This window comes from Oryx dammah, unplaced genomic scaffold (assembly GCF_014754425.2).
Source record: "Oryx dammah isolate SB20612 unplaced genomic scaffold, SCBI_Odam_1.1 HiC_scaffold_2, whole genome shotgun sequence".
NCBI classification, from domain to species: Eukaryota; Metazoa; Chordata; class Mammalia; order Artiodactyla; family Bovidae; genus Oryx; species Oryx dammah.
Genome location: NW_024070186.1, coordinates 11,374,829 through 11,402,616, shown reverse-complemented (window position 1 = coordinate 11,402,616; position 27,788 = coordinate 11,374,829). Strand labels below are relative to the sequence as shown.

The following is a 27,788-nucleotide window of genomic DNA, read 5'->3' as shown; positions in this document are numbered from 1 at the left end:
CCATGTGGTACTTTCCCATGAGGAAGCCTGGAAGTCATGTACCAATAATAGGCTCATAGAAACTAATGGGTGAATCATTTTCACTAAAGGAAACAAGTAACTCTGAAGTTACCAGTATCACCCTAACCTTGAGTGAGAAAGGAGGGTCTGTAGAACAGCAGCAGAAATTCCAAGTGAAAAACACAACCAATGTCAAGACTGCCTGCCCCAGGGCACCTAGGAAGCTTCCTGAGCTCTCTAGAGCTGCGTCTCTAGCTTCCAACGTGGACATTTCCAAGGGCAGTTCCTGTGATCCTGCTGCAACCCAGACGCCTCAATCCAGAAGAGAAGAACTCAGCTGCCCCTCCCCACAAGCAGGGAGAAAGCCGAGCCAGGAGCTTGGAGGCTGACACCACCAAGCAAGTCAAGCAACGATCCTCCCAGTCCCCTTTGACTTTCTGGCCTGCATGTCTCCTTGTCTTATGCTTCTAACCTTTTTTTTTTTAAACAACGAGAGTCATAAATAAAACTTTTTACTGCAGATGGAGAGATGAAACTAAATCAGGCCAGCCAATTAACCTGTAAGTAGTTGCTGTGAACTGAGAGAATGAGGAAGCCACCGTTGATGGCATCAGTTTTTAGACATTTTTATTACCAGAAAACAATTCAGATCTATGTATCAACATTTGTTATGCTCAGTAAGGAAAGTACTTTCTTGGAGGCACATTTTTATTATGCATTAAGCACTTTTCGTTAGAGAATCCCTCAAAGGGTCAGATCTGGTTTATGTCCCGGTGAACATTCAGATTTTGCTCCCGATAACCAAAAGAAAAGCAATGTGAATCAAGACCCATTAATCCTTCACCCAGGATAGAGAACTTCATTTTTAATCAGGCTGAGGCAAGTATTTCTCCCTCAGATAACTAGAGTGCCTCCTGCGTATTTTGTGCAGTTCCTTTTTCCCTGAGACTGAGGGGTGGTGGTCCAGTGTCCACCATGGGGCGTGAAGGACCAGAGTCCATGACTGCTCCCAGGGCAAGACAAGAGCACTACGTGCCTCTGCCTAGGGGCTGGATCTGGACACTAAGGTAACTGGTGAGATAGGTGGCTTCCAATAATGTTTCAGTACAAAGGTGGAGTTCATTTCTTTTCGGGAAGCTTAGTGTTTTGTCCAGTGACCTGGTCATGCCTGGCAGTATCCACTGCCAGGAGCAAACTGGTAAACCATCGTCTGCTGCTGGAACAAGAGCAAAGTGGACGGATCCCAAAGGGTCTAGCACAGCACCTTCAGCAACATAAACACTCATTTAAAAGTGCCTGCAGAGAGTGTTGACATTCAACCAGCAGAGCTAGACAACACTAGGTGCCAGTGGGGCGATTGGTGGAGCAGCAGGACCTGCCTGCCTACCTGTGCCCAGGCCCTGCAAGGCTTAAAGCAGGAGGACCACCACCTGGGGTAGTTGGGGGGAGGGGGAATGGGGTAGCTCAGGAAAAGGCTCCTCGCAGGCGAGCCCCAGACAGACATCAGGGACAGCACTGGGGGTCCCAGGCCCGGCAGGAGCAAGGCCACAGGGTGCAAGCCTCTGAGAGACCTTCAGGGTTCCTGGCAGGAATGGTGGGAGCAGGGGGGCATCCAGGCGTCTCTGGCTGTCTGAGGGAGAGCACTTGGCTGGGGGAGCGTGGCTGAGGCTGCCATCAGAAGGGGAGGTGGCACCTCTATGGGTCCCTCCAGCCCTGGGGTGGGCGAGAAGCAGGTGGGGCCCCGGGGTGACACCACGCCTGGTTCTGGCCCTCATCAAAGCTCTATGTCTTCACAGCCACACTCCTAGGAACCCTGCACGTGTGAGCTTCCCATCCTCATAGGTCAGAAGCAATTCCAGGACTCAGACTTTCCAACCTGAGTCCGAAGTCCATGCATGCCAAACCAGAGACATTTAGAACCCAGAGGAGAACTGAGAGGCAGCACCCTGGAGGGGGCATGAGGGTCGTCCCCATGTGGGGCCACTCACGACCCCTCAACCCGAGTTAGCTCAGGTTTCTCCTTTCCTCATTAGGAGACAACTCTAATCTCTGGAGGTAGCCATGCTGGCGCCCCACAAGCTGGCTGAACCTCGACCTGGGGCAGGGCCAGCATACAGCATCTGGTTCTCCTCCGAGCAGCCCTGGACACTCACCGAATCTGGTCCCCAATCCCGAAGAGCCCAACGGCTTCGGTGAACAGCAAGGCCCAGCTTCTCCTGCCGAGGTGCTGAGACTAGCACGTCCCTCAGCCAGAGACAGAGTTAGAGAGAGCCGGCCCTCGACAGCGTGCTGCTGGTCTCCTGAACTCAGCAGTTGGTCAGGAAAGCTCCCAGCCCTACCTACAGCGAGGCTAGGTACCACTCCAGGCGGTTCCACGAACTCAACGCGCTGTATCCAGCGTCAAGTTTCATCCTGTCGCTCCCCTCACCAGTGTTCCTCTAGCCAGAAATTGCTCCGCCAGCTGGAAATCGAGTCTAAAGGCCCCACCCCCACAGCAGGCCCCGCCCCACCCCGCCCAAACCTCCCCTGGAACTCGTGAGACCAGCAACCCCCTACCCCCCAGGCACCCGCAGGCGTGCTCTCAAGGGTGGCCAGCGAGGGCGCTCTCAGGGTGCAGACGGGAGAAGCGCCCGAGGGCCCAGACGGGAAAGACGTTTCTGTAGCTAGTGTAGCTGATGGCGCAGGACTTGTTGAAGACGCCACTGATGTTCTCCTGAAAGGACACAAGGGTTAACACAGAGGCTCCACTAGGTGGACAGCTCCCTGAACCCGGCCCTGACCTCAGCAGGCGGGCCTACCACCGCCCCCACCTCTAGGACCCCAGGCCCTTCAGCAAACCTCAGCCTGGGCCACCAGCCCCTCGCAGGCTCATCTGGACTCATCCGAGGGAGGTCAGCCTCCCCTAACCCCATGCCCTCCTACCCTTCCTTTTCAGTGAGGAGCCGCTGGTTCAGCTCAAGGTGTCTTAGCCGTGAGCTTCTCTCCTCCAGCCCTTCCCTGACACCACCAGCTCTAACACCAGCCTGCCGGGGGCCAGCGTGAGGAACTCCGCCCATGGCAAAGGTCATGAGGAAGGAGGCTTGGCATACACAAAGGCATGATAAAGCCTCAGGAAACCCCCTGTTCCCGAGCATCTACCCTAGAACCAGAGTCTGTTTTATGTTCTCCCCCATAACCATTTCTCTCGGAGAAGGAGTAAATGTGCAGCTCCAAGGCAATAAAAATTCCTGGGCGTGACAAGAGTGTTTCAGCTTATGGACTCCTCTGAAGGTTATCTAGCCCGCCTGTATAGGTTCCTCCGGCCACATGTGATTGTTTACAGCCTCCCAACCTGAGAGGCACGAGATGTTTTAGACTTACTAAAGGCAAATTCTTTTGGAGAGTTAGAAATTATTAGTATAGTGGGTTGGTTAGGAATTATATTGGTGAGGGGTTTTTCATTTGTTGTGCCAATAATTGCTGCTAATTCCCTACCCTGGGTGTGACAAGGATGTCTTAGGTCAAACCTCTCTGCTGACAGACTAGCTTGTGTGACAGGATTATCCATACTCCTGCCACATGATTGTTTACTACCTCTTAACCTTAAATAGCACAGAGAGTTTTGGAGTATTTTGAGAGTCTTAATTAGCATAGGGCTTTTTCTTCTCTTGAGTCAATGATTGCCACCAGGCCTCCATATCCTTAGGCACCTGGGAATATAATAATCAATGTATTTGGAATATAGAAAAGGAAATAGAGTAGTTTTTGATGTTAGCAATACTAGACTTTTTGAGTTAATGAATTTCTCTTTTGTAATAGATCACTGTACTTAGTTATAAATCACTGTGTCCTTGCTATGTAAAAATGTAACTTTATCACTATCTTAAGACTAAATAGATCTTAAGGGGAGCATTGGTGAAAGGATTTTCATTTGTTGGGCTGATGTTTGCTGCTAAATCTCCATATTCCCTGCCCTTATAATGAATATAACTAACATATAGGAGAAATAAGCATTAACCTTTAAGCATATAGGAGAAATAGGTTAATACTAAGGTTAATACTTTAAGATTAATCATGTTAACCTTGGGTTAAATAAATTCCTTTCTTGATTGTAACTCACTACCCCTCATCCTATAGGAACGCAACTTTATTTGGAGGGTGGTGCCTGGTTTAAGAAAAAACACCCTTGGAAAAAATAAGTTTTTTGGTTATCAGAAAGAAAGGATCATAAAATGTCAGCAGGTCTCACTCATGGCCAGATGATGATGTAATATCCCTAAGACCTTTGCTTTACATTTATGTGATGCACCTGATTTTGATAAAGGTCAGGACTGCTGACCCCCGCGTGACTCTGTATTCATCCCTATGTGTAACAAAAGGTATATAAGCAAACCCAAAAATAAAGGAATCGGATCAGTTTCTGGAAAGACTGATTCCCCCATGTCGCTTCTTTCTTGCTCCCCGTTTCTCTGGCTGAATTCCCGTCTGGATTCAGCCTCCTTTTCTCCACTACACTATCTCCTACTACACTATCAGTTTCTAATCTCTCTATATATCTGTAATTAAATATGTATTTTTCCAAAGACGCCGATGCCGTCCCCCCACCTTCAAATCACCCTGGATCCACCGGGGCTGGACCCCGGCACCAGCCAGTGCTTCGTGTGCACCAGCCCAGGCCATTAGCACCTGCCACCATCACAGACCTGCTTCCAACCCTAGTGATGTTTGCGAGGCCCAAACCCCCCAGGTGAAACCCCGCCCACAGGCCATGAGGGGCATGGGGCCCTGTTGGGGGAGCCACACGTACCTGGGGCCAGTCCCCATTCGGCAGCTGCTTTTCAAGCAGGTAGCTGACTCCTCTCTCCAGGGCCGCCACGTCAGGGTGCCTGGGGAAGAGGGACATTGAACTCTCCCGCCGCCCCCCTGCATGAGACCCCCTCCGGCTGGGTCCTCAGGCTCACACAGCTAAGCACAGGGACAAGGATGAGAAACTCTGCCCGATGATGGACACCCTGAACCTCCAGGCCCGCTGGGAACAGTTAGTCCTCCAGACATCCCAAGGAGCGGGAATGCCACTGGGATGGAGACGAAGGGGCAGGAGGGCAGCCCACCTGTGGCCAAGAGAGCTGTCCCTGCCATGAGCAGTGCTTTCCCGCCCACCTGGCCACTGGTCCTCAGGGCCTAACCTCGCTCGCCTCCGGATGAGGCACCAGGAGGCGCGACGGCTCAGGTCAGGGTGCAGCCTGTCTGCCCCTGCCCACACCCTTGGCCTTCCTCTGAGGGGTTTAGGGAGGTTTCCCAATGGCCCCAAATCCAACAGGGGGCACAGACTGGGGCACCACATACATGTCCGTGTGCCTCTGCGTGTGCGTGTCATGTGTGCATACGCCTGAGTACGTTTGTGACGCAGAGCCGCTGCAGGTGCTGCCACACAGTCATGCCCTGACAGCCCTGTGCCCTGGCTGACCTTGTTCAGAGGCCTTTTGCAGGACCCACCACCTGGCCCTGTGAACCTGTCACCTAGGAAGGTGGCCCATAGGTCTCCCCCTCCCTCCGCTGCTGTGCCCATCCTGGCTGCCAGCTCACTGTCCTTCCTCCACCTGACCCCGCAGCTCCGGGACAGGCCTCAAGCCCCCACCTGACAGCCATCAGCCCCATCAGGGCCCAGCACGTGTTGTGGATCTGGGACTGGGCACTCTGCACATAGCGACGCTGCTCGCAGGACTCGAAGTCTTCCCCCCAGCCTCCGTCTGCCATCTGTCGGGACAGCAGGAAATCACAGGCCCGGGAGATCTCTGCACAGGCAACCCTACAGAGACAGAAGACACACAGCCATCACTCTGGGCAGGATCCCTGCCCCTCCTCACCCTGGCCAGGCTTCCTTGGGTAATGGAGATGGGGGTGTGGGCCCTCTGCACTCAGCACACCAGAGGGGAGGTGAAAGGGACAGAGGTACCAGCATCACAGGATTTTGGGAGATGACCAGACAGCTGCAGATGGGCTCCCGCAAGTGACACAACCCAGCCTGGCCAGCCTCCTGGCCTGTGGCTGCTCCTGCTCCAGCCCAGGTGTGGGACTTGGGTGGGGCAAGTGAGCTGGGGGAGGGCAGAGGGCCTAAGGCTTCCTGCCCCACACCAGGAAGGAGGCTCTGCAGAGCAGCGAGGCACAGGACCTCATACATTTTTCTGGAAAACTGATCTTCTCTCACTGTTTAAAAGCATGTAAAAAACAACCCCAAAGTCAAACATCAGAGGAAGAAACCCCCCAGCAGAGTATTATGCTGAGAAGACCCCCTCCCACTACAGGGCAAATGCCTGCACTCACCCATTATGGTAGGTGTGCCCCATGCAGGCGAAGGCTTCCAGCCCAAACCAGGCGCCGTACGTGAAGCACACACCCCAGGAGCTGGAGGAAGACAAGGGGGAACAGCCCGGTCCCTGAGTTCTCAGCAGGGCACCAGACAACAGGCTGTAGGCACCTCCAGCACCCTCTGGAGTGCAGGGAGGGGCTGCATCTGTTTCCAAGGAAAACATCCATAAGCCTTCAACACGGAGACAGACCCGCCCAACCTGGCCTCCACAGACGGCTCCACAAGCCAGATCCAAGCCCGGAAGAAGTGGGTGAGGAGCCATCAGGCCACCAAGTACTTCCAACGCCCTTGGCTACACTGCCCAGCAAAACGCTGAGCAGTGACTGTGGGGGAAGGCCCAGGAGCATGTCCAGAGACTTCTGGGCAGCACAGTGCCCCCCCTCCCACCCCTGCGCCTGGCATCTGCACCCACAGGCAGCACTCACCCTTCCCAGGAGCCATCAGGCCTCTGCTTCTGCCGACAGAACTGCAAGCCCCGCTCGAGGGTCTCCCTGCAACACAATGGGACGTCGCGCTGTCCATTCCACCAAAGCAGCAGTGTACCTGCTGCCCTACCCCGCACGCTGCCACCTCAGAGGCATGAACATCACTCAGTTCAGTCGCTCGGTTGTGTCCGACTCTTTGCGACCCCAAGGACTGCAGCACTCCAGGCTGCTTTCAACCACCAGCTCCTGGAGTTTGCTCAAACTCATGTCCATCAAGTCGGTGATGCCATCCAACCATCTCATCCTCTGTTGTCCCCTTCTCCTCCTGCCTTCAATCTTTCCCAGCATCAGGGTCTTTTCCAACGAGTCAGTTCTCATCAAGTGGCCAAAGTATTGGAGTTTCAGCTTCAGCATCACTCCTTCCAATGAATATTCAGGACTGATTTCCTTTAGGAAACACCACAGTTCAAAAGCATTAATTCTTCGGTGCTCAGCTTTCTTTATGGTCCAGCTCTCACATGCATACATGACTACTGGAAAAATCATAGCTTTGACTGATGGACATTTGTTAGCAAAGTAATATCTCTGCTTTTTAATATGCTGTCTAGGTTGGTCATGGCTTTTCTTCCAAGAAGCAAGCATCTTTTAATCCCATGGCTGCAGTCACCATCTGCAGTGGTTTTGGAGCCCAGCGTCTCACATGACATACTCTGCATATAAGTTAAATGAGCAAGCTGACAATATACAGCCTCGACACACTCCCTTCCCAATTTGGAACCAGTCCATTGTTCCATGTCTGGTTCTAACTGTTGCTTCTTGACCTGCATACAGATTTCTCAGGAGGCAGGTCAGGTGGTCTGGTATTCTCATCTCTTGAAGAATTTTCCAGTTTGCTGTGATCTACACAGTCAAAGGCTTTGGCATAATCAATAAAACAGAAGTAAATGTTTTTGTGGAACTCTCTTGCTTTTTCAATGATCCAACAATGTTGGCAATTTGATCTCTGGTTCCTCTGCCTTTTCTAAATCCACCTTGAACATGTGGAAGTTCATGATTCATGTACTATTGAAGCCTGGCTTGGAGAATTTTGAGCATTACTTTGCTAGCATGTGAGATGAGTGCAATTGTGCAGTAGTTTGAGCATTCTTTGGCATTGCCTTTCTTTGAGATTGGAATGAAAACTGACCTTTTCCAGTCCTGTGTCCACTGCTCAGTTGTTCAAATTTGCTGGCATACTGAGTGCAGCACTTTCACAGCATCATCTTTTAGGATTTGAAAAAGCTTAGCTGGAATTCCATCATCTACACTAGCTTTGTTCATAGAGATGCTTCCTAAGGCCCACTTGACTTTGCATTCTAGGATGTCTGGCTCTAGGTGAGTGATCACACCATTGTGGTTTTCTGGGTCATTAAGATCTTTTTATATAGTTCTTCTGTGTACTCCAGACACCTCTTCTTAATATCTTCAGCTTCTGTTAGGTCCATACCATTTCTGTCCTTTATTGTGCCCAATATGAGCATGATCTCCCTTAAAATACATAAAATAAGTATGAGCATGATCTTCCTTAAAATATGTAATGACAAATGGTTCATAGAGGAGATATGAAAGAACAGCGATCACAGGTCACAGGAGAGCGAAGAGGCAGATAAAGGAGCAAATGAAGGAGAGAAAACCTCAGGGACAAGCCCATAAGAGAAGCAGGTACAAAGGGGATCAGTGTCACCAAAAACAGGGTCAGTGATATAGGTAGGTTTAAGTCACACAAATGAAATTTTCTAAATAAACATAAAGTGAGAGAGAAAATGATACATTCAGAGGGCAGAGAAGGTCCATCACAGGCCTGATACTTCTGAAGCAGAACGGGTTCTCTGAAAAGGCTAGAGGTGAATGTATGCATACAGCCTCAGGATGACTCACCCCCCACAATGCTCACTTGCCCCCAGGCACTCAGCCCATGTCATCCTTGAGCGGTGGCCCATAACCTGCATGTAGCCAGCTGACCTTGCAAGTTGACGGTCACTGCCTCCAGCTCCCCTTGACTGGTGGATGGACTGCCTGGCGCTACTGGACCCACCCTTGCTGGTTCTCATGGAGCCACTGTACAGAGGCCCCTATGGCAGGAACTCAAGGGTGGCTCCAGCCAGCAGTCAGCAAGGACATGGGGCCTGGGGCCAACAACCCACAGGGGATGGAAACAGGCCAACAACCGCACGCATTTGGGGCAGACCCCAGTTGAGGCTCAGGTGAGGCCCCTGCGCTGCCAGCATCCTGACGGCCACCTAGGGAAATCCAGAGCAGGGGCCCCGGCTCAACCACGCCCAGACTCCTGACCCACAGAAACTGCGAGGTGATAAATGTGTGTTGCTTTGGGTGACCAAGTCTGTCATAATACTGTCACCCAGCAAGAGGTACTAGTACAAAGGATGAAGGAACAAATAAATAACTTCAGCAATGAAAAGAGTGGTATGACTCTAGTTTTAGCATAAATTAAAAAGTGAAAAAAAGAAAAACACATACATTTGGAAACAAACACATTTGGTCAGGACAAGTTTATTGAAAGTGGACTTGGGTATCTTTGACAGAAATGGAGGTTACTATGGATAGAAAAATTATTCTTCAATAATACACCATTATGTACATTAGATGGGACTACCAGACCACCTGACCTGCCTCTTGAGAAATCTGTATGCAGGTCAGGAAGCAACAGTTAAAACTGGACATGGAACAACAGACTGGTTCTAAATTAGGAAAGGAGTACATCAAGTCTGTATATTGTCACCCTGCTTATTTAACTTATATGCAGAGTACATCATGAGAAACACTGGGCTGGAAGAAGCACAAGCTGGAATCAAGATTGCCAAAATATCAATAACCTCAGATATGCAGATGACACCACCCTTATGGCAGAAAGTGAAGAGGAACTAAAGAGCCTCTTGATGAAAGTGAAAGAGGAGAGTGAAAAAGTTGGCTTAAAGCTCAACATTCAGAAAATGAAGATCATGGCATCCGGTCCCATCACTTCATGGGAAATAGATGGGGAAACAGTGGAAACAGTGTCAGACTTTATTTTTGGGGCCTCCAAAATCACTGTAGATGGTGACTGCAGCCATGAAATTAAAAGACGCTTACTCCTTGGAAGAAAAGTTATGACCAACCTAGATAGCATATTCAAAAGCAGAGACATTACTTTGCCGACTAAGGTCCGTCTAGTCAAGGCTATGGGTTTTCCTGTGGTCACGTATGGATGTGAGAGTTGGACTGTGAAGAAGGCTGAGCGCCGAAGAATTGAAGCTTTTGAACTGTGGTGTCGGAGAAGACTCTTGAGAGTCCCTTGGACTGCAAGGAGATCCAACCAGTCCATCCTAAAGGAGATCAGCCCTGAGATTTCTTTGGAAGGAATGATGCCAAAGCTGAAACTCCAGTACTTTGGCCACCTCATGCGAATAGTTGACTCACTGGAAAAGACTCTGATGCTGGGAGGGGTTGGGGGCAGGAGGAGAAGGGGACGACAGAGGATGAGATGGCTGGATGGCATCACGGACTCGATGGACGTGAGTCTGAGTGAATTCCGGGTGTTGGTGATGAAGAGGGAGGCCTGGCGTGCTGCGATTCATGGGGTCGCAAAGAGTCGGACACGACTGAGTGACTGAACTGAACTGAACTGATGCAGATGACACCACCCTTATGGCAGAAAGTGAAGAAGAACTAAAAGCCTCTTGATGAAAGTGAAAGAGAAGAGTGAAAAAGGTGGCTTAAAGCTCAACATTCAGAAAACAAAGATCATGGCATCCGGTCCCATCACTTCATGGCAAATAGATGGACAAACAGTGGAAACAGTGGCAGACTTTATTTTCTTGGGCTTCAAAATCACTGTAGATGGTAACTGCAGCCATAAAATTAAAAGACGCTTGCCCCTTGGAAGAAAAGTTATGACCAACCTAGATAGCATATTCAAAAGCAGAGACATTACTTTGTCAACAAAGGTCCATCTAGTCAAGGCTATCGTTTTTCCAGTTGTCGTGTATGGATGTGAGAGTTGGACTATAAAGAAAGCTGAGGGCCAAAGAACTGATGCTTTTGAAGTGTGGTGTTAGAGAAGACTCTTGAGAGTCCCTTGGAGTGCAAGGAGATCCAACCAGTCCATCCTAAAGGAGATCAGTCCTGGGTGTTCATTGAAGGGACTGATGTTGAAGCTGAAACTCCAATAACTTGGCCACCTGATGCAAAGAACTAACTCATTAGAAAAGACCCTGATGCTGGGAAAGATTGAGGGCAGGAGGAAAAGGAGACGACAGAGGATGAAATGGTTGGATGGCATCACCAACTCAATGGACACGAGTTTGGGTAAACTCCAGGAGTTGGTAATGGACAAGGAAGCCTGGCATGCTACAGTCCGTGGGGTCGCAAGGAGCTGAACAGGACTGAGTGACTGAACTGAACTGATGTATTTTAGATGCTAATATCATTAATTGTCTTTGAAGTTTGTTTTCTCAGTGTACACTGGACTGAATCCTGAATTTTTCTGATTTCTTCCTGTATGTGGATAGAACTCTTCAAAATAACACTTCCAATTTTCTTTCATCTTCTGAGTTCACTACAAAACGAATGCTGCCCTTTTCTCAAACCTTGCAAGCAAAAGCTGGACAACTTGATACAAACTTCAACAGCTCATGCGAGGACAGTCTTCATGCTATGTTGCTATGTGGCCACTCAGAAAGATCACCAGAGACTCACACTGAGAACCAGGACTATCTTATCTGATTGCCACACCTGTCCTCACTTCATCTGACAATGCTTTGAACCCAACACCTAAAAATTGGCTGCTCCCCAAACTCAGAAACTGAAATTATAATTTGCTTTAACTATTACTCATTGCTTTCTTTTGTTTCCACAGAAATGCCTCTCACTGAATTACCAGATGGCTCAGGTCATATAAAGGACTGATTTAGGTGGAAGCAAATGTGCAATACTGCCTCCTGAAGTAAAGCCCCCTTTGTGCCTTTCCTACTAAGGAATGCTGAGGACATGCAGTTGCTGACACACTATATGTTACATAAACAACATTTAAAGTTTTTGAAGGTTGAGTCAGAAAGCTAATACCTGAATCTGAGGATAACCCATTTGATTTACTTAATTGATTAAATTTTAGCTCTGGGAAATTTTTCAGTCTTGACTGTTGTTCTTTTTATAATTATCACATTAAACTCTCAATGGTTTTAAATGTCTATCAGCAGCCACTCACATGCCAAATGCCAGCCATCAGAATGAGACAACTGGATGAAATCTGCAGTAACCACATGAATGATGAACATCACGACTGAGACATCAACAGTAGAGACAAAGAGTAACGTGGCACTGGCTGGTGATCCCCCCAGCCAGCCAAGACAGTGACCGGAAAACCTGAGGGCAGCCTTGAAAATTCCCCAAGCAGATAAAACCAGCTTAATCGTACACACAAAGGCTAATTTAGCTTAGTCTGTAGGTCCAACTTGATCTGGGTCATTTCTTGTTTACACCTCTGGAAATCATAAAGAAAACTTCTCAAACTTGATACAAAGTAAACACTGAAAATTTTAGTACTGTAAACCAATCATTCTGAAGAATAAACGTTCTGTTTTCTCACAATACAAGCTGCGTTATAACAATATATACCCAACTCTCATTCAGAGTTTTGGTTTGAGCACTCTTGGTTTGCAGACTGTTTTTTTGGTGTGTGCATGATAAATTGTTACTAATTACTGCTTCAATGATTCATTGGTTTCCCTTTAGCTATTTAACAAAATAAAAACCTTTGACAAAATCCTGAACAAAATACTTACCAAGTCCAACAATCTAGAAAAAGGAAAGCACATAATGACCAAGAATCATGAAACAATAGAATCATTCAAGGATGAAGGAAAATCTACAAACATTGCATAGAAGCCCCATAACGCAGCAAGTCCACATCCACATCGTCAAGAAATGGGAACCTCTATGCCCCAAAAGACAAGTCTAAGGGGGTTCACAGCAGGATGGTTCATCACAACCCACTGAGAGGCCCCCAAAGATCCAGGACAGCACATGCATAAACAAAGCATGGGATCTGTATTTGACAGCGGAGACAGACGTGGGGTTCCACCTGGGATCACAGTGGGAAGGAGAACCAGGAGGGGAGCTTCCGGTACTGTGTTTGCTTGATGTGGTCACACGGGTGTGTGGGTGAATACTTCATTATTCATCCAAGGGCTACATGTAGGGTTTGTGCGCTTCTCTGAACATGTGCCGAACTTTACCAGGAAAGGTGTACGTAAAAATTCTATTATTTGAATACAGGTGAAGCATTCCTCACTTTATTGCGCTTTGCTTTATGAACTTTGCAGATACTATTTTTTTTTTTTTTTTTACAAACTGAAGGTTCAAGGCAACCTTGGGTCGAACAAGTCTATCAGGGCCATTCTCCAACAGTATTTGCTCACTTCATGTCTCTCCCATTTTGGTAATTCTCACAATATTTCAAACTTTCTCATTACCATTATATATCAGTTATGGTGATCTATAATCAGTAATCTTTGATGTTACTATTACAAAAACAATTCGACTCGCTGAAGGCTAAGATGATGGTTAATATTTTTTAGCGATGAAATGTTTTTAAATAAGATATGTACATTGTTTTCTTAGATATAATTATATTGAACACTTAAAAGATTATAATATAGCATAAACGTAAGTTTCAAATGCTCTGGGAAACCAAAAAATTCATGTGACCCACATTATACTGACATTTGCAGTGGCTGGAATTGAACCTATGGTATCTCCCAGGTACACCTTTATGTGTCTAACGTTATTAAGAAGATGCAAAGAATAGCTTTTCTGGTATAACTGTGCTACTCTGACCCCCAGTACACACATTTGATATACTTCAGGGCATACAGCTGGATCCAGAAGCATCTGAACCTCTTCCATTTTTAAATGAGTCTCATTCCAGAGACCCCCTTTCCGAGATGGGCCCCCTACCCTAGCACCCAAGCGAGCTCTCAATGACATCAAGGTTGTCTGAGTTCTTGGCACTAAGTTAATGGCACCTGTGCTGCGTGGCCAAGCACCCCTTACCTGATCTCCCTGGCCCTATGGTCTGGGAACTGCTTGTGGAAAGTCTTCAGTGCCTGCATCACTGCTGAGGTGCACTCCACATATGTGTAGTCAATCATGATGTCCCCTGGAAAACGGAAGGAAAGACTGAGGCAATCCAGGCCACACCACGACACAGGAGAGTGCCATAACACACGGTGCCTGACCGTCCTCCAGAGGAAAGGAGGAGACGCCACCGGCGACCAGCCTGGGGACGTGGCCACCGGTAGGAGGGTGGCCCCAGAGCAGGTGGCCAGGCTGGTAGGAGGGTGGAAGAGCAGGGCGCACCCTAAAAAGGCCTGCATGGGAGCCCGCCTGCCAGCTATAGGAGCCCAGCAAACAGAGACCCAGAGGAGGGCACAGGGTGTGCACGGACCACACCTGGGAGGACACGGGTGAGCAGTCCTGCCATCTCCTCCCTTCACGGGCTCCCTGAGGAGTGCTCAGGAGACAGGCCGGCCCTCATGGAACACAGAGCAGAGCAGGAGTGGTCCAGGCTCAGACCCGAGAGCCCCAGTGAGTCCCACCCACCTCCGAGAGGCAGACTGCAGCTTTTCTATCTACCACCAGGGTCACCACACCCTTGGAAGGTGAGGACCCCAGACAGTTCTTGTGTTTGGGAGCTCCTCAGAGCATCTGCCCACATCCACCTCACCTGCCAGCGGTTGGTTGGTACTGTGCACCACCCCCAACCCCCAAGCAGAGAAAGAGCTCCAGGCACTGGCAGGAGGGCCCGCCTTGGACACATGGGGGCCCTGAGTCCATGGCCACGTGACAGGTCGACTACTCACCGAAGACCTCGGAGGGGTTCAGAAGCTCCAGAAGGTGTCCCCCACGCTTGGTCTCGTAGGTGGCAAACCCTCCATCGGGGTTTCTCATGCTCAGCAACTAAAACCAGCGAGAGAAGGTCCTGAGAATCCACGCAAGGCAAGGAGCCGAGGAGCAGCCCAGACCTTGGGTGCCCAGAACAGTGGGCACTTTGTCAACCAGGCACCCTGGGACCACCTGGGATCCCTTCCCAGCACACACATACTTATCACTTATAAATCACATATGCGCCACCAAACAAGCCATCTCCATGTAAAACCTGGACAAGACCTAGATATGTTAAGAGGATCTGTGGTTGGGTGGCCAAGACTCAGCATGCCCAGCACCCTCAGGGATGGGAGCCCCACACCCAGCAGCCTCACCACAGCCACAGCGTCGAAAAGCCGCTCTTGTGGGACATGATTGGTAACAAAGGGACACTTTTCCTGCAGGAGGAGGATGGACTTCAAGGCCTCAGCCGTGCAGTCGGCCACGATCCAGCCACAGTCCAGTGTGCTGAAGCTGAAACCACCCTATAAAGTGCGGGGCTGTAAGGGTGGAGGCCACGGCACCTTCCCCACCCTTGCAGGGCTGATGCCTGACCATCATGGGGAAGTACAGCCCCAGCCCCAGGCCACACACATGCAGACAGGCCTCCAGCTTCCAGCACAAGGACTGCAGCCTCTACCAGGTAGGCCCCACCTCAGGAAGGGCACAAGCAGCCACTGTGAGGTGGCAGCTGTGGCTGTGTTGATGCCCTGCACGCTGCAGGAATGACCCAGCCAGCCCTGCCTCCTCCCTCCCGTTCACATCTGACAGCTTGTTTAACGTCTGCACATACTGTTTAGTGCACGTATGTGTGACGTGATGCAGTGAAACCCCCTCAGCTCAGCTACTGGGTTTGTGCACGACTCCACGGTCAGGAATATCATGAGTGCCCCAGTGGAACCCCACCCTGTGCATCTATCAGAGCAGGAAGCCCCGGAGGCTGGGAGCAACTCCTCCTCACAGGCAAAGTCCAGCTAAACAGGGCCGGTGGTGCGGGGCATGGTACCTTGCTCATCTGGCGGTAGTACTTCTGGTAGTCGGGGAAATTGTCCGGCACCTGGGAAGCACACAGGGAAAGCAGGGGGGGAATGCATCACTGCCGTACCGGACACATGCAGACAGGGGCAGGAGGGGCCAGCACAGCGGGAGGTGCAGAGACCCAGGGCTGCCGCCCCCTCAGTCACCAGCACCGGAGGAACCCCCCTCAGGCAGCACCCCCTGGCCCACTCCCCCCATCCGCAATCAGGCACACTCTGAGCAGGAGATGGCAGAGGGAAGGAGGGAGCCCTACCTGTGGGAGGCACAGGCCGGGCTTGGCCTTACCTGTGAGATCCGGAGATACTCATGTGCCTTCTGCAGGCATGACCAAAACTCCGGCCTGTGTTGTGCACCTGCCTGGAAAAGAGAAAAGGGGCTGAGATGCTGGGCAGCATATGTCTGCACCATGGCTGGTCCCTGGACGCTACTGGTGACACCCAGCCACTCCCGGGAACCAGGGCAAATCCCCCAAGTCTTGGTGGGCTTGGGTTCTGCCACCAAGTCAGCAGGATGTGGCGAAGCAATGTAGCAGGCTTCTCTACCACACCCAGCCCCAGCCCACCACAGAGGGTCCCTGCCTGTCTAAGGCAGGCTGCTACATATAGCCCACACCTCTTCTTAGGGCTCCCCATCCTGCCAACCTCATTCCTCATTCCCACCAGCATGAAAACATGCTCCTATTTCTCTCCAGCATGTACTCAGAAGTATCCATAACGAGCCGTTTGAGCACTGAGAGGGCCTGGAGCCCACTGTCCCTTCCCAAAGACCCCACCACCTCATCACCTCAGGAACCGCCCCCCAAGGCTCCTTGTCCCTGGAGCCTTCAAATTCCACCACCCCACCCCGCAACCCAGAGTTGCCAGGCAAGAGGCTCAGAGCCCAGCTGAGGGGAGGGTCAGGGCCAGCAGGTGCCATGTCCGCTGGATGCAAGGGTGGACACACAGGAAGGGCAGCTGGAGAATGAGGAACAATGCCATATACCTCCAGCAAAGCCTGGATGGCAAACGCGGTGTCCCAGATCTGTGAGCCATTGGTGCCCTGTGGAGAAAGGATAACGTTATAGCTGCCTCTCCGGCACTCCACCCCAACTTCCTGGATCCCACAGGCGCCTAGAGGCTCAAAGAGGGTGCAGGGGCCTCCATCGGATCCTGAAGAGGTGGGAGCCCAGTTGACCCCTGACCCCAGGCTCTGGGCTCTGCACTCTGACACCCACAGGAGCCTGAGCAAGGGTCCAGCAGACAGACATGGGTCAGGCAGCCCCACCTGCCTTCGTCAGAATATCAGCCAGGGCAGGGCTTCCTCAGGGCACTTCCAGGATTTGAATGCTATGGCCTCCACTGCCCACCCACCCAGTGGCATGGAGCCCAGACAGATTGGTGGCCCTCAGCGGCCCCAGACATCGTGGCCTTGTCAGACAATGTGTGGGAAGAAAGCACACAACCAAGACAGCCCCAGGCCACAAAAACCTGATCTGATCAAGCCCTGATCAGATCAGGGCACAGAGCAGGCAGAAGGTGGACCCCCTCGGGACAAATGGCCCAGGAGAGGAGGACACCCGGAGACTGTAGGACGCAGGTGACATTAAGGGTCAGCCTCCTGGGTCAAATCGTGATACCAGCGAACCCACAGCACAGCCCCACCGCAGGCTGCCATGAGATCCAGGGGACGGCATGGCAGTTCCGTCAGAACCAGAAGCTCCAGGGCTGGAGGCTCACCACCTTCCTCTGCTTCGAGGGTTTTGGGGTACTTCACGTAATACTGGCAGTGTGGGGCCCAGGCAACTAGAACAGGGGCTCGAATGCTGGAAGAAGGGCCAGGAAGCTGGAAGAGAGTCTTGAGCACCCTTAGCAAGGGTGCCTGGGCAGGTGGTCTGTGCTGGGCAGGGTCAGGCTCACGTGTACCCATCCCAAAGGGTCCAGCACTTAGTGTGACCCAAGGACATTGCTGGGGGCGCCCTGTTCCACACTGAGTGACAGCAGAGCAAAGCCTGAGAGCTCTTGGCTGACTGCCTCTGGGGCCCCTGCTGCCAGAACAGGACCGGGTCAGCCCAGGCCGCCCTGTGACCCGCAGCCCCACCCCCAGGGCCATGCACAGGACACAGGTGGGGGGAACATCGTCTACAGCATCCAGACACTGGAAACCAGCAAACAGCACAAACAGCCCACCCACCGGGAGCATGTCTCAGGACCCCGAAGAGGGCCTCAGCGCCAGGAGGCCGGGGAGGGCAGGGGCTCTCCTCTGACCGTCCTGACCCCGCCAGCCAGACCCCGTGTGAGAGCTGCAAGATCAGCGTCCAGCAGCAGTCGGCTAGTGCCAAGAACCCCCTGTGGCCTTCGTCCCCTCTGAGCTGCGGCTGAGTGACCTCAGTGTACAGACCACTCCCACAGGGTGGCTGCCAGCCCTTGGTTCTCCCACCACCCCAGGGACCCGTCAACATTCCTGCCAGACGGCACCCGCCCGGGAGGGCCCAGCACCACCCCTCAGACACAGGCTCTCAAGCCAACAGGCCATGTGGGGAGGAGAGACCAGGGATGCGAACAAACCCAAGACAGGGATGGTGGCAAGGACGCAGCTTTGGCCCCACTGCCCTCACCTGCATCTTCATGCCGTCGAGGCCCAGCCTACAGGGAGGGGGAGAATGACCTGGGTCAGGGAGCAGAGGCAGTGCCAGACATCAGGGGCCCAGAGTCCACGCCCGAAGAGTAACCCATCCAAGCAGCATGGGACACGCAAGGATGGCTCCCCCATACCCAGCATGTGGAGGGTCCATGGGGGAAGAGGCCACCCTGGAACGCAGACTGAGGGACACACAGGCTGTGCCCACCCGCCCCCAGACAGGCCAGCCTTGGCTCTTGGCTTCACCTTCCACACACTCACCAGAGGTAATCAGGAATCCTGGACACGTGCTCCTGGAAGACAGCAGAAGCCGGCCCGTCTACATGCCAGCGCACAAGCATGTTGATGGTTTTCGAGATCTGCAGGAGACAGCCTGGTCAGGGCCCTGCCCCACACCCACCAGGTTCCTGGGCTTGAGGGCTGCGGCCCCAGCACAGCCTTGTTCCAGGCCAGGCCAGGCCACTGCTCTGACCACTTTCCCAAGCACTCTCTGCTTCCAGGCCCCAAGATAAAAAACCAGGCTGCAGCGACGGGCCAAGGTAGGTGTGCCTGGAGGGAGGGGGCACTGCAGCAGGGAAAAGACAGGGTGACCCACAGAAGGGACGCAAGCCAGCCAGCGAGTGAGCAGGACTGCCACGAGGTGACAGACAAGGTGGGGACCCTGCGTGGGCGCCTGGGGTGTGGGGTGTCCTGAGCTGTTCGAGATAACTCAGGACCAAGGGCAGAGCTGTCTGTGGAGCATGGGAGAGACTTGGAAGTGAGACCAGTGAGCCAGGGCCTGTTGCTCAAAGCAGAAGTTCTAGAGACACAGCCCTTCTACCCCGAGAGATGACAAATCAAGGTCTAACTTGTTTATGCAGCACTAAGAGCCCACACAGAAACCCCTAGTGTTGAAAGGGAAACACTCGGCCTTTCAGTGGAGCAGTGGTGGTTTATGGCCCCAGGTAACATGTGGCCCAGCAAACACCTGCCAGCAGGGTCAGGGATGTGGCTCACACGGTGGACCCGTGGGCTTACCTAGCATGGAGGTCACAGCCTGCCCCCTGGCTCACATAACTGCCTCCTGTACCTGTCGCCCTAAGGGTGCTGGCCATCAACTGACCCTGTGATGGCTGCCTGGGCGTCCACGAGAGGCAAAACCGGGTCAGGAGCTCAGAGGCTCAGTGAAGCGAGAGTCTGGAGCCAGCAGGCTCATCAGCAGTCAGGAATGGAAACAAGCACAGGGGCCCTCCAAAGGAGAAGAAGGAGGCCAGTGGTGGGTCATCGGGGTGGGGTGGGGGGAGGGGAGGAGGGGGGGGGGATGGGGGGAAATGGGAGTAGCTTTCCAGACATACCAGGTAGGAGACAGTGTGGGCCAGGCCAAGGGTCCTGGGGGATCAGAGGCCACATCCCAAGGAGACATCTCACCTGGGGGAGACCCCACTCTCAGCCCCACAGACACAGGCCCAGACACCCGGGCCGAGCGCACTGACCGGGCCGATGCTGATGCACTTGGTGAAGCGGTCATCGGCCGCGATGTGCTCATACAGCTTCTGGGTGGCCCGTTGCCGCAGGCTGGTGCTGTGGTGGCGCTCGTACAAGTTGAGGATGGCTGCAGGGCGTGGCAGGGGGTCGTCAATGGCAGCAGACATGGGAGGAGCGCTGGCTCCATCACAGCAGGCAGCCTCTGCCCCCACCTGCCCACCTGCGCCGCGCCCCTCACTTCCCACCCCAGCATCCTGCATTGAGGGAACGAGTGAATGGACAAGCTGGAGATGAGCGGGGACGAGCAGATGGGCGGGGGGCGGGGAGCAGACAGGTGTGCGGGCACGGGGTTGGGGGACAAGCGGAAGGGGCGGGGAGCAGGGGGCGGGGGAGATGAGCGGAAGAGCTAAGGGGAACATGCCTCTTGCTCACACAGCACCACCAGGAGGCGCTCGGCTCTGAGTGGGCAGAAGGATCCACGGGGAGCCGGGCCTGGACGGGGCTCTGGGGACCACCCCTCCTGTTCCACAGAGGAGACACCCCCGGCCCCTCAAGGCCCTAGGGTCCAAATCCTCTGTCCAGGAGCCCAAGTGCCAGGCGGGTGTGCTCAACATGAACTGTGCAAGGCCAGCCCCCGTCGTCCCCACAGGGCCCCAAAACAGGATGGTGAGAAGGGCAGAAGGAGACCCTTTGAGGGGCAGTGTCCCTTCCTATCACTTCAGGTGTCCCCCGACTCCGGGGCCCCAGCCAGCCTGGGAAGGGAGTACCAGGGGGATACCCACCATACACTACGTGGAGCAGCCAGCTGTGCGGCGTGTACAGATCGTCCGGGGCCACGCTGTTCCTGTGCACCGCCCAGTCGATGCAGCTGTAGTCCTCCAGGTAGAGCTCCTGCGGGCAGGCGGCGCCTCAGCCTGGACCTGCTGGGCCCTGGGCCCCCTGCCCCTGCTCTGCCCCCGGGCAGACCCTGATGAGCACAGCCTCCCCAAGTCCATCCCAGGGCGCTTCCCAAGGCTCACTGGACCGATAGAACAGCATAGCCCCGCCCCGGGCAGTCATTCAGGGACATGGGGCGGGGCTACACTCTGGGGCAGGCATGTGCGGTCAGGCTCACCTGGCGGAGACTCTGGACCAGCGGGCCCTCCTCGGCACTCAGCCGGGTGCTGTAGCAGTAGGCCATGGGCAGGTACACCTGCCGACAGTGGCACCAGATCGTGGAGGGATGTGCGGGCATCCAGCCAGGAAACAGCCTGGGGGCAGAGTATGTCAGTGGGCCCCCAGCAACTGTTTCAGCCTTTGCACACCAGAGGCAGGGCTGTCTCCAGCCAAGTGGGCACAGCCCTCAGCGCTTCACCAAGCTCCTGAGGGGTGCAGTCCGCAGTAGCCAACAACCGCTCCAGTGCCTCCTAATGCCAGGAGATGCGGCCCCTAATGGGTCAGGGAGCCTGTGAGTTCCTGGCCGTGCACAACATGTCACAGAAACAGAAACCCTTAACCACGGAGATGCTGAGTGAGGGTCTACAAGAGATGCTCTGGACTATCTTTGTAGCCTTTCTGGGGATTGAAAACTATTTCAAAATTAAAATCTCTTACATAAAATCCTTCAGGACTGCCATGTCTCCTCAAGTCTAACCAACTCTGACCATTGCCCCTGCTGTGCTTTGCCCAGACACCCAGCCTGACATGGGCACAGCTCTGCAGCCTGCCAGGCAGCTGAGCACCTGGGCGGTCTCCTCCACCCTCCCCTTTCAGCCTCAGACCACGTGTGCGAGGGGTCTCCGACAGCTGCCGCCCCAGGGACCTCACCTCCTGGGGGTGATACCGAGGTGCTTATATGTATATGGATGTGTTCTGGACACATCCACAGCTTTCATGAGATATTCACAAAATGCTTACAATCGCCAGCTAGTAGGCTTCACACAATATGGAATGGTTGATTTTGCTGAGTTTTTAAACAGCATTACTGTTCTGCTGAAAGGAAAATTCTCATCTTTCAAATATACACACTGAAGTGTTCACAGGGAAAATAGGAGGTCTGGGATCAACTTTAACATTCACTGGCAAACAACTAGAAGGCGGGCAATAAGACAGCATGCACACCCCAACCCTGGCTGGGGAGGGCTGCATGGCTGTCACCTTCGTTCTGTTTCGACAGGTGCTCAGAGTGTCTTTAACAACACAATTACAGCCACTTGTACAGCAAAGCCAGCGCTTCATTCCCTACCCCAGTGGCTCTGGAAGCAGTCAGGCAGGACCCACCCACCTGCTGAGGACCCAACCCCACTGTACCTCCCCCCTCCCTCCCTCCTGCCCAACTGGGAACCCCCTTCTCTCCTCTGTCAGCCAAGCACGGGTTCTGCCAGGAGCCTACCACCACCCACACCACTGAATGGACAGTCCCATATCTGATTAACAGGCAGCAAGTGGCCCAGGCAGTGTCACTCCACTTGCTAAGACACTGGTGACTCAGCCACCAAACCGACTGTAGTGGGGCACATACCACATTTCTGGAAACAGTGTATTGAGGCCTTCCCAGCTGTACACGTTCAGGACAGCCAACCAAAACTTCCCCCAGGAGGGGATGAACACGGCACCACCTGGAGGCAGAGCACAGACCCCATTACTGGCCTCTGGCTAAAGAGGAGACCCTGAGGAACAGAGCCCCTCGGCCAACAGGCTGCTGAGGGTCTTCTCCCCCTTGTGCCGAGCAGGTTCCAGAGCCCTCAGACCACCCACACCACGACCATCAGCTGGAACAGACAGCTTCCCCAGAACAAGCGTGTCTCCCCTGTCCCCAGGAACACAAAGCAGTGCAGGCAAAGCCCTGAGCCAGGAAGGGGCTTCAAGGTGCCAACAGGAAGGCCCTCTGGTGTGTGAGCGCAAAGCTGGAAGCATGAACAGCGTGAGGCATGTCTGTGAGGGGCAGGCAGGTGGGCAGGCAGGCCAGGGCAGCAGTGGATGGTCTCTGAGCAGCAGGAGCAGAAGGGCCTCCCAGGGCGAGGGGAGAGCAGCCACCACTAGGAATGCCGCCAGGCACACAGTAGAGCAGGCGGCTGGGCGAGCAGAACTCCACCAGCTCCACTCCACACGTGTGGCCCTGTTGCCCTCTGGGAAGGCACACTCCCGCAAGCAATGCACCAGCATGTCCTTCGTGAGTCCATGCCGATTTGTGGAACAGGACTGTGAAACACGGCAACCTTAATTTGTGCTCTGAAATTTTACTGGCAAGGGCAGACAGCTTCCTCCTACTCCTGCTTTGATGCCTTCCTTGCACCTGTCTATTAATAGTTCCCATTTGTGAGCCCTCCTTACACTGAGGTAACACGACCTCTTTACTGCCAGTGTGTTCTGCGCTGGAGGTACCTTTCTTGTGAAGAAGGTTCCGGGCTCGCACCAGGTCAGGATCGTCAGGCCCCACACCCAGAATTCTCAAAGACACATAGTTGAGTGCAGTTCCAAATACTGTGGACTTGCCTTCAATGTGCCTATGGCAGAAGGAGGCAGATGAGAAAATGATGTCTTCCATTACTTAAGAAATTAAGCAATGCTTTCATTAGGTTTCCTCAGCAAATCAAGAATGACATAACTACACAAGAAACATCCACAACAGCCATACTCCGGTAAGAGCTCCTGCACCTCTGTGACAACCGAGCAGTTCCAAACTGCTCCCCAGGCCTGCCCGCCCCCTCTGCCCACTTCTCACACCGAATCGACAGGACTAGTGTCGTGTGGCAGCGACTCAGCTAAGACTCTGCATCGCTGAGGCCCACAAAGCACACTCCAGAGGCAGCCAGCTGGTGGGAAAGGGTACTGCCGAGATCCTGTCTGCCCCAGGGCCCACAGGCCAGAGGAATGGGATCCCAAGCTCGAGACACCCACGACTCCATTCAGGAGGTGAGCAGAGCTGAGCTGTCCTCCCAGGATTCTATAATGGAGGCTGCCAGTATGGAGTCAGCAAGCCCAGGAGGGGCCCGTGCCCCAGCTGCCAGATAAGAAGCACCAGGGAAACCTAGACCTGCCTGCATGGAGCCCCCAGCCCAATTCCCTCCTGCCAGGCTCTTTCCCCAAGTACTCCCAGCCCACAGCTACAGTAACTCCCCGCCAACAGGCACATCTCTCACATAAGAACACATGTGCACAGGCACACACACATGCCATGACCCAGGGTCAGGCAGACTCACAGGCCCCAGCCGCCGTCGGGGAGCTGCACAGACCGCAGGTACCGTATAATTTCCTCTCGGTATCCGGCCGGCAGAGGGATGTGCGCCACATGGCACGTGATCAGGAGGCCTGCGGGGCAGAACAGATATTCCTTGGCAGGGACTCAGCACTTCTAAGCCCAAGCCTGAGACCCTGGGAACCCCACACGACAGGGAGCTCTCTGCTTGGCCCCTTCTTGTGCAAACAAGCCTGGGAAGGCTGTCCCTCCCCACCCCATCAAGGACTTGGGAACCGGGGCCCCGGGAGCAGTGCCAACAGCACACGTGACACACACTGCGTGGGGTGCAGAACCCACCAGCCGCTCCGGGGCCCCACGCTACTGGCACGCCAGCTGGGAAGGAAATCCCAAATGGACCATCCCTGGATGGGGCAATGTTTACTTGCTTATATTTACATATTCCCATTTTATTAAATGTTTTAAATGCACATGTCACTCTGAGAGATGGACAACAATAAATAATACCCACAAAGAACCTTCTGCTCTCAGCCTGCCCCTCCTGAGCATGGTGTTCAAAGGCTCCCCACCTCCTCCTCCTCCTCCTCCACTCTACCCTTGGCCTTGACTTCATCAGCCACATGCTCATGGCACTGAGCCCGTGGGGTCTCAGGCAGGCCCCAGCAGCAACGTGTTGTGGAATGGATCCCTGACTCTGGCCAGAAGCATGAGAAGCCCCAGCAGACACAGCCACACAGACACCACAGAGGTTCATAGGAAAAAGTCCATCTCCTTTTGTAACAAGTATGATGCTCTCAAGACAGTGAAACACACAAGCAGGAAGCAGTGCCTGTGGCTTCCTCATTTTACAGTCAAGGAAACTGAGGCACAGCCCCTAAGTGGTGGGGCCGGGGCTGAAGCCCAGGAAGTCTAACCCCAGTCAATGATCACCACGGTGATGCTCAGTGCAACACCAGCCACACAGAGTCATGGCCTCCAGGAGTGTTCTCCAAACTAAAGCAGAAAAAGACCAGTCAAATTTCAGCCAGCCATAGAAGAACCCTGAGACAGTACCCCCAAACAGGCCAGTGTTAACCTGAGAAAGATGGTCTGTCCGGAGTCCAGAGGGAGAGAGGAAAGCCCCACCTTACAGCCTGCAGGGGGCTGGGGGGGGGGTGGGGGTGAGAAGAGGGGGGTTAGCAGGCCAAGCCCAGAGCTGCAGCAGCAAGCACAAATCAATGCAGCATCCCCATGACCTGTCACCTACTGAGTGCCTGGTGCTATGCACATATGACCAAACCCAGTTCCCATCGTCCCCACGTCACAGATGAGTCAGCCAAGGCATGGGGCAGTCCTGCCACCTTGCCCAGGGTCACACAAAGCCAGTACAGTCACTGCCTCCCTACAAAGACCCCTGGGAAAAGTCTCAACAGGCTCCAGGTGGGACCAAGGGAAGAAAGCCCAATGACTCGCCCTCAAGGACAGGCCCATGGGTCCCTGGACAGGAATACAAAGCTGAACAGTCCAGGAGACAACAGGGCTTAGAGTCAAAGCAGACATGGGAGCTTGATGGACTCCTAGAAATTCATAAAAGGAATGTCTCATACTGCTTTAGAGAAATGTTCCCAGGATGCTGCACAGTCTGATCTAGCCAAACCAGTTGAGGACCCGAGAGATGCAACTGCAGTTCTCCTACAGCTCACCAACCTCCCCCTACAGCTCCCAGCTGAGCTCTCTTGGCCAAGCCTTCCAGTGAGTTCAGACATGCAAGCTGCCTACACAGGACTTAAAGATCCCCACCCACCACCGTGCCCACCTCTGCACCTTTCCACAGGCCAGGCCCTCCACGGATACCCCTGCTCTGCACTGGGACTCCAGAGCCTCCCTGCACCTCCCAAAGTATCCTTGCTTCCTTTTTCAGAACACTAGCTATCTGAGCCTTCGCTCCCATCCCCCAGCAACAACACCAGGACAACTCAGGCACAAGGCAACCCTCCCCAGACCTTTTCTATGTAAGCTCCTGGTTTTTCACCTGTTCATTCACTCACACCACAGATGTTCAACAAAGGCCTGAACCAGATCAAGCCAGGATCTCAAGGATGTCTTACCCACAAGCCACAACAGCACCTTCCTACCTGGCAGGAGGAAGAGTGGGCCACCGTAATCACCCGCCCAATGCCCATCTTCAGCCTGCAGTGCAGTGTAAAACGTCACCCCATTCAGAGCCCCCTTGCGGGCTGTGTGCGCTTTTGGCAAGTCCTTAAAGAAACTCTTCTGCAAAGAAGAAAAAAAGAGATGAGAGCTGAGGGATCTCCAGCTAGGCCAGAGGAGCCCTCGGCATTTAGATAGCAAGTCAAAGTAACAAACCTGAATTACTTTGAAAGTTTCAGCTGTTTCAAAGCCTAAAATTCTGATGATGGTATTGCCAATCTCCCTCACAGTTCTGTGTTCCAGTCACATATTTTCAAATTTATTCACAACTTCTCCAAGACATCTTAAATAAACCAGGTGCCCAAGAGTGTGGGACTCAGACCTAGAACTCACACCTCTCTCTGGCAGGGGCCACGGGATGGCACAGTGACAGGGAGACCTCATTTATATGTCATACTCTCTAATTGAATTTCTTGTGAAATTCGCTGGATCAAAAACTTCTTTTTCTGAATAAAAACAAAGTTAGAGCTTTTTTTTACACCCAGCTTAGTGATAAAGGAATTGAAGCAAAGGGGCTTCATGTTCTGTGTTTACCCAGTTAACTCCTGTAGGAACCAGCTTTGGTGACATGCGACACAAGTACACATTACCCATCCACTCTTTTTAAGAAAGAAAAAAATACCCTTTACATCTAGCTGTTTAAAGCTCCCTGCTGGTTCCTGGTGCTCCTTACTAAGAAGGGAGGGACGCAAGTTTGTGATGGTGTCCCAGACACTGCATGGGACTAGCAGAGTCAACACTTACTGTATCCAGTCCCAAGAGGTGAGCTTCCAGGCCAGACTGCTCTCGGCCAGGATCTTCTTCTTCTTGAAAGTAGGTCCATGTCTGCCTCCCAACGTTATTGCTGAGCCGCCAGCGACTGAGGTCTGTGGCAGGCTCTGTCTTATAGGGTCCCCCTCTTCGACGCAGACACCTAGAAAAGATCATGCTCAAGTACCTGCTCTGACCTGGTCAGAGGCCAGAGGCGCAACGAACTTACTCTTTCACCCCAACAACCTACCAGCGGACTGCTGCAAAATAAAAACCCTCTAGAGGCGCTTCTGCACCTACACATCGCGCCATTATTTCTCCGGGAGAGGAGACACCTGCCACCGGACCGCCGCCCACGGCCTCGCCCCCACCCCGACCCCCGGCCCCACCCGGCTCACCCCGGCCCGGCCCCAGAAGGCCCTCAGGCGACGCCTCCGAAGGAGAGCTTGCCCCTCACCGCCCCCCAAGTCTGGTGCCGCAGGTCTCCACAGACGGCCGGCTGGACCGGACGGTGCAGCAGCCTGGCTGGAAGCCCTCGACCCGATGAGACCCCTTCCTCGGCGCCCCCGACCACGGTCTCCCTTCTCGGGGGGCGCGGGGACTCACGTGCCCTCCGTCATGACCGATGCCGCGCCCCTGATTCCCGGCAACCTGGGCCCAGTACTTGGACTAGCCGGCGAAGTCTTTCGCCTCTGCCGACTGGCGTGCGCGGTGGCCAGATGCCCACGCAGCCAATCAGAGCACAGGGAGGGTGGGCCTGGGGCGTGCCCGGCTACCTTAGTGGCGGAGCGCGACCCTCGGGGCAGTGGGGGCGGAG

At 53.4% G+C, this 27,788-nt stretch overlaps 1 protein-coding gene across 1 annotated transcript; it reads right to left on the bottom strand.

The window, feature by feature from the left end:
- Positions 1-601: 601 nt before the first annotated feature.
- LSS (lanosterol synthase) lies at positions 602-27,674 on the bottom strand. Its single transcript, XM_040264661.1, has 22 exons — positions 27,578-27,674; positions 26,966-27,134; positions 26,146-26,284; positions 24,036-24,144; positions 23,218-23,339; positions 22,355-22,451; positions 20,969-21,104; positions 20,637-20,745; positions 19,863-19,981; positions 18,652-18,749; positions 18,368-18,395; positions 16,756-16,812; positions 16,060-16,131; positions 15,743-15,793; positions 15,072-15,221; positions 14,673-14,769; positions 13,864-13,969; positions 6,775-6,840; positions 6,304-6,384; positions 5,618-5,788; positions 4,787-4,865; positions 602-2,713 (listed from the first exon to the last, which is right to left on the bottom strand). Exons 1-22 carry the CDS (start codon positions 27,589-27,591, stop codon positions 2,582-2,584), a joined length of 2,202 nt encoding a protein of 733 aa, XP_040120595.1. The 5' UTR covers positions 27,592-27,674; the 3' UTR covers positions 602-2,581.
- Between the last annotated feature and the right edge of the window lie 114 nt (positions 27,675-27,788).

Excerpts from the sequence above, each read along its gene's own strand:
- LSS (XM_040264661.1), bottom strand. Across the intron at positions 18,750-19,862 it reads AGTGCATCAGCATCGGCCCG|ATCTCGAAAACCATCAACAT; the intron begins GTCAGTGCGCTC and ends TGTCTCCTGCAG. Across the intron at positions 15,794-16,059 it reads AGTATCTCCGGATCTCACAG|GTGCCGGACAATTTCCCCGA; the intron begins GTAAGGCCAAGC and ends TGTGCTTCCCAG.